General features: G+C 38.2%; 1 protein-coding gene across 1 annotated transcript; it reads left to right on the forward strand.

Moving 5' to 3' along the window:
• The first annotated feature begins 629 nt into the window (after positions 1 to 629).
• On the forward strand, positions 630 to 2,873 carry LOC118645372. Its single transcript, XM_036286248.1, has one exon. It carries the CDS (start codon positions 630 to 632, stop codon positions 2,871 to 2,873), a length of 2,244 nt encoding a protein of 747 aa, XP_036142141.1.
• The last annotated feature ends 4,187 nt before the right edge of the window (positions 2,874 to 7,060 follow it).

The raw sequence follows: 7,060 nt of genomic DNA on the forward strand, positions 1-7,060 counted from the left end.
CAATCTATCCCATTTCAAAAAAGATATTAGATAACACGCGTTTAGAACTATTGAAAGAAAATACCCGTCTTTCACATATTCAAGAACATTCCAGCGAGATCTGGGATATCATAACGGAATTCCATGATATTTTTACCTTACCAGGAGACCCTCTTCCTCTTACTAAATTAATTGAACACGAAATTAAAACCTCGGACGAAATTCCTGTTAACACAAAACAATATCGTTATCCTCCAATACACCAAGAGGAAATTAAGAAACAGATTAAAGACATGCTTGCAAAAGGAATTATACAGGAATCAGATTCACCTTATAATTCACCCCTTTGGATTGTACCTAAAAAGCAGGATGCTTCTGGTAAACCCAAATGGAGATTAGTAATAGATTTTAGAAAACTTAATGAAAAGACCATTCAAGACGCTTATCCGCTTCCAAATATAGACGAAATATTAGATCAGTTAGGTAATGCGCGATATTTTTCTGCTTTTGATCTGGCATCGGGTTTCCATCAAATCGGCATGCATCCCAAAGACATTCAGAAAACAGCCTTTTCTACTCCAAACGGACATTATGAATACACTCGAATGCCCTTCGGTTAAAAAAATGCACCTCCTACCTTTCAAAGAATGATGAATCGGGGCTTAAAGGGATTAATTGGTAATAATTGCTTAGTTTATATAGACGACATAATAGTTTATGGAAAAACAATCGAAGAGCATAACAAAAATTTAAGAATATTATTTGAAAGACTTAGACAGGTCGGGCTAAAATTACAACCCGATAAGTGCGAATACCTCAAACCGGAACTTGAATATTTAGGGTACGTTATTTCGGAACAAGGCATACAACCTAACCCTAATCGAATCGAGAAGGTAAAAACTTACCCAGTACCAAGAAATCCGAAAGAAATCAAACAATTCCTCGGGTTAGTCGGTTACTACCGTAAATTTATCAAAGACTTTTCCATGATAGCGAAACCGTTAACACGATTACTCCAAAAATCCTCAACCTTTCAATGGACTAACGAACAACAACATTCTTTTGAATCTCTCAAATCAAAGTTAATAACGCAACCTGTATTATCTTATCCTGACTGGAACAGACCGTTTGTTTTGACCACTGACGCATTTAATGAGGCCATCGGGGCAATACTCTCACAAGGAACAATAGGCAAAGACAAGCCATTGGCTTTTGCCTCTAGAACGCTTAATAAAGCAGAGACTCGATATAGCACTACGGAAAAAGAATTACTCGCGATTGTATGGGCGACAAAACATTTTAGACAATATTTATACGGAAAAAAATTTACAATCGTAACGCACCATAAACCTTTAGTCTGGCTAATGAACGTGAAAGATCCTAACTCCAGATTAATGAGATGGAGACTTAAATTAGAAGAATTCGATTACGAAATTGTTTATAAACCGGGAAAAACTAATACTAACGCCGACGGACTGTCACGAATTCCAGTAAATGCAATCGACTCCTATCTTTCCGATGAAGATATCGAACACATATTATCAGACATAATAAAAGAGAAACGCGAAATTAAGATTGCTTTTAACAAAGATCCAGTTCCGGGATGGTTAAATATTGATCCGAAATCTGTCTCCTTGGAAAATCTCTTAACTTTAATATCACCAATCATTGAGGATACAAATGCTGATCCTGACAAATGGACGTTATATTTCATAGGACCTATTAATACCAAGACACGAAATACTATAGACGCTTTAATTAACACGTACAACTTGCAGTCTAAAACTAAGACGATAATAGAAGAACGACCGTCTCAATGGTTTGAAGATAAGTTTCCACTACCAACTCCAACGAACGAATACTTACCTGAAAACGATTACGAAATACAAAAGGGACCATCATCTTCTCCCTCAATTCCATCCTCATCCAAACCAAAAATGAATAAACAAATAATAGTAAGAAATCAAGTCGGTAGGCAAACCAATAAAACAATATTATTTATCGAAACTCCTCCTGAAATTACTAGAGAAAACGAAGTTTATGTATCTCCTCACGCAACTCACAGACAATTAAGTATTCAACTACATGACTTTTTAACTGAAAACGATCATCATCTAAATATAATACACGATCAGAAGGAAGTTAGTAAATTGATTTCAGTTATCGACGAATATTATCTTGGAGACAAATTATACATTTACGTTTCTCAGTATCTTCCAGAAATTAAAAATAAAAATGAAATTATATCGGATGCACATTCCGGCATATTAGGCGGTCATTATTCAACAGAAAAGACGCTTCAAAAGATCAGACAAAAATACAATTGGCCAAACATAACTGTTGACGTCAAAGAATTCATTGACAAGTGTGAATTATGTCAACTCAACAAGCCAGGTACTCAAAAACCTTACATCTATTTTTCTCCTGATATCCCACAAACTCCAAATGACAAAATATCCATCGATATCATGGGACCGTTTGAAATAACAAACAGAGGAAACCGGTATATCCTTGTTACCCAAGACTACCTGACACGATATATTCTCGTAGAACCTCTAGTAGATAAATCTACGGCCGCGATTATTAGAGCCTTGTGGTACTCCTGGCTCAGATATTTCGGAAAACCTAAAGAACTACTTTCCGATAACGCTTTAGAATTTACTTCTAACGAATTTAAGACACTTTTTCAATATCAATTAACAGATATACCTATGGACTTAATAAAAGAAACTCATATTGAACCGGAACGATTGCAAACTTTAGGCAAAACTTTAGAAGAATTAGATAACATAGCGGAACGAATATCAACACATCAAAGAACCATTACATGGTGTGAGCATCGTCCACGTATTTTAGGAATGCACTTAGACAGAATTAAGATATATTGTTATTAAGCATAAAACTACTTATCATCTACGGAATGCACTTACAGAGGATTAGAGATATATTCCTAATGTATATTTTCCATTATTCTGTTTTTAAGAAATACTTTACATTGTTCTCCTCTGAGTGTATGGAATTTCCTTTTTTTTCTGGTAAACATAATACGTCATTCTACCCATATAAATAGGGCACCCTTCGACGACAGGGTCAGTTCTCTCAGTTAACAGTTCACAGTACGTAGTACTCAGAATCACGTAGTTATAAGTAATAATTGTAAAAATTTGTGAAATAAAGTTTTTTTTATAAGAAGAAAAACGACGATTCTTACACAATGTATGTGTTCGGGTTATATAATGCTGAAAACAGAAATTCCCATCCCCGAACATGTGAACACGTATCAGCATCGATTGAGGGTGTAGTATAGCCGCCGGGTGAAGCGCCAATACCATGATTGGATGGATATCGAGGATGACAACAATTACAATTAGGATGACATTTTCGATCTACGTTACCTATTTGGGATGGAGGAAAAAGACAAAGAAGAAAAAGAAAGTTGAGAGTACGACGTATATGTGAATAACATTTTAAATTACATTGATAATATTTTTAATAAAGAAAAAATATAATATGTATTTTATAATTATTATACGTAGTATTTTTGTATTATTTTAGATGTATTATTATATTACACAATGTTTTTTAGTTTTATAATTATTGTATGCAGTATTTTTCTATTATTTTTTACATGTATTGTTTAATGTATTTTTAGTTTTATATTGTAGTCTATTCTTTAAATATTATATTTTTTTATATTATATTTATTGTATAATTATTATGCGTCCTCTACCTTTTGCCCAATTCCCAATCATAATTAAGATAGTTTGATGTTTGCGTTAATATCTCACTTCCATCCGTATAACGCACGCGTTTTCCTCACTAATACACACAGCGTCATGACCGACTATTAACATTGGTGTTTATTCTTTCTTCTTCACGCCTTCTTCTCTACACGCGCACGTGCAAACGCATTCGTCCGTGCTTGCACACATGCTAAAGAAGGCGCTTGCACGGACACATTCACACGCACACATATCCACGCCTTCTTGAGCACGCACACGCGTGTAAGCGCCTTCTCTAGCACGCACGGACGCATGCATACGTTTCTTTTTCCGTACGCTGCGTTTACACACACACACACACACACACACACACACACACACACACACACACACCTTTTCTATCACGCATGGGCAAATATACAAAGGCGCATTTCCATAGAACATACGCTGCACTCACACCTATAAATAGGACGTTCAATTCCACTATGTAGTCAGATTCGGGAAACATGAGATTCGTGCGGCAACCTTTGACGATTTGCGTTATGAATTACGACGATAAATTACAATCGACGGGGGACAGTGGGGAGAGGCGTAATCATGGCGCAATGCTGCCGAATACTATACGCGCCATCATTTGCGGTCCGTCGAATTGCGATAAAACCAACGTTCTGATAAATTTGTTGGAATGTCCGCACGGTATATTTCGAGAACGTGTACGTGTACTCGAAATCGTTAAAACAGCCGAAATATAAGTATCTAGAAAATTTGTTGACATCGATGGGTGAGATCGGTTTCTTTACGTTTTCCAATAACAGTGACGTCATTCCACCGAGCGAGGCGCGTCCAAACTCGATTTTCGTCTGCGATGACGTTGCGTGCGATAAGCAGGATGTCGTGAGAGAATATTTTTCAATGGGTCGACACTCGAATATCGACTGCTTTTATCTCTATCAGTCATACGCAAGAATACCCAAATATCTTATACGCGACAAAGCGAACTTGCTGATCCTGTTCAAACAAGATGATACCAACTTGAAACACGTGTACATCACGTAAACACCGACATGTCATATGATGATTTTAACGAATTATGTCGCGATTTTTGGCAGCGTGATTATGGATTTTTAGTGATAGACAAGGACAGTGCGCTTACTAACGGGCGATACAGAAGAGAATTTAACGAGTTTGCAATACCGCAAAACGGTTAGTCGTTATCGATACATCAACATCGGATGAACATGGCTGAGAACAAAGATACGCGCGAGCGCGAGAAAATCGTGAAGGAGATTGAGAAAACGAGCGAATCGATCCGCAAAAAACATCGCGCTCTAAAAACCGGTAGGATCAAGGAGGACATCGCGACTAGGAGACACTTTGAACTACTAATCGAACCGCTGCAAAAGATTATTGACAATTCCAATATAATACAACAATATACAATTCCAATTGGTAACATTTCGTTTACCCGTAAACGTGAGAAGGAAGAGGAGGATGAGGAATATGCGAGTAAGAAAAAACGTTCAAACGTGTTATTCGATTTCTCCGCGACACCGCAACAATCTAATCATTCACAAATTTCAAACGACGTACCAATAATAACCTCTACACAGCGCCCCACAACCGTACAACCGATAGAATTGTTCGCGACAATTGTTCAAAATCAGTTACAAACGTCGCAAGGACGAAAAGCGTTGCGAGCTCAATTGGACCCGCTGGGTCAAAAATTTGTCGGGGCTGTTCTGAGCGGTAGCCAAGAGAGCGATATAGACAACATATACGGTGTTCGTCTCAAGAAGAATAGAATGATGCTCGGTAATAAGCGTTTCGATGTGGACAACGAGGATAACATAATTATCGACAATGTACATTACGCCGGTACACCCAGTCTTTACGAATTGATTTTCAAGAAAATTCCCGACGATGATATTTACACACATGATAATATACAAAAGTACAAAAGCATATCATTTGCTACAAACGCGCATAGACGCAATTACATTAAGAATAGTCAACTACGGGGCAACAGAGAATACAAGTACAAACATCTGATCGCGCCGCTGATGTCGATTGAACTTACGCCGAAAAAGAAGAAATCCAGAAAGGGATTACCTCGTGCTATGGCGTTGAATGATAACGCGAACGATTACGTGCACTGGGACGATCCCAACGAACTGGTGGATCGTCTGCGGTTACTCGAAGCATCGCGTCGAGCCGGTCACAACGCGCACGACAACGAGATTCTGTCCATCATCGAGGAATTTTGCGGGTCTTATTATAAATTAACTCGTGTATCCGTGAAATGAGCCAGTCGAGTAATGTCACCTATATCGTATCAGGGTTAGAAACAATGAGTAATAACGAACGGCAAAGAGACGGTTACGTTTAACGAACGACTTTGAGCGGTTCTTGAATCAACAACGGACGATTCAAGAACGAATAGCTATCGAACGGTGCAGGATCGCTATTAAACAACTCGGGAACGATTGTCGGACGGCTATCGAACGGTTGTAAATCAAGTCAAGAAGAAGTTACGAACGATTGTCTAATCGATCGGTACCGGAAGACAAATAACCACTGCTGAAAGACGGTAGCAGTGATAAACGGCAATACAAACGCGAAACGAACGTAAAAGAACGGGTACGGAAAATAAACGGAACGGAAGAAAAAACATAAACGGAACAGGGAAAAAACAGAAACGGAACAGAAAAAAACAGAATCAGAACAGAGAAAGAACAGAAACGGAACAGAAAAAAACAGAAATAAAACAGGGAAAGAAAGGGTACGGAACAGAAAAAAACAGAAACAGAACATGGAAAAAACAAAAACGGAACAGAAAAGAATGGGAATAGAACAGGGAAAGAACAGAAACGGAACAGAAAAAAACAGGAACAGAACAGGCAAAAAACAGAAACGAAACAGAAAAAACAGGAACGATCGGTATGCGACCCATGAAACCGCCGAAATCCAATATTAGTTCCGAAAGGCGATTTGTCGAGGAACTGCATGCTCCGGCGAAAAGAAATTTTCCACGAAAACACGTCATAGTTTGGGGCTACGACGATCTATGGCAGGCCAATATCGTCGAGATGATTCCGTACTCACGTTTCAACAGAGGTTACCACTACATACTCACGATGTGTTGAGCAAACACGTGTGGGCCGTACCGCTCAAGAGCAAGGATGGAAGCGAGACAGCTGATGCTATCGCTGAAATAATTCGAGAGAGCGATAAATGCCCGAAAAATTTACAAACCGATAAGGGAAAAGAGTTTTACAACGTCGATGTGCAGAAAATTTTGAAAAAACATGATATCAATCATTATTCCACGTACTTGGTAATGAAGGCATCGGTTGTCGAAC

This window comes from Monomorium pharaonis, chromosome 4 (genome assembly GCF_013373865.1).
Source record: "Monomorium pharaonis isolate MP-MQ-018 chromosome 4, ASM1337386v2, whole genome shotgun sequence".
NCBI lineage: Eukaryota > Metazoa > Arthropoda > Insecta > Hymenoptera > Formicidae > Monomorium > Monomorium pharaonis.

Bases quoted from the DNA above. Each gene is read 5' to 3' on its own strand.
- LOC118645372 (XM_036286248.1), top strand. From the start codon at position 630: ATGAATCGGGGCTTAAAGGGATTAATTGGTAATAATTGCTTAGTTTAT.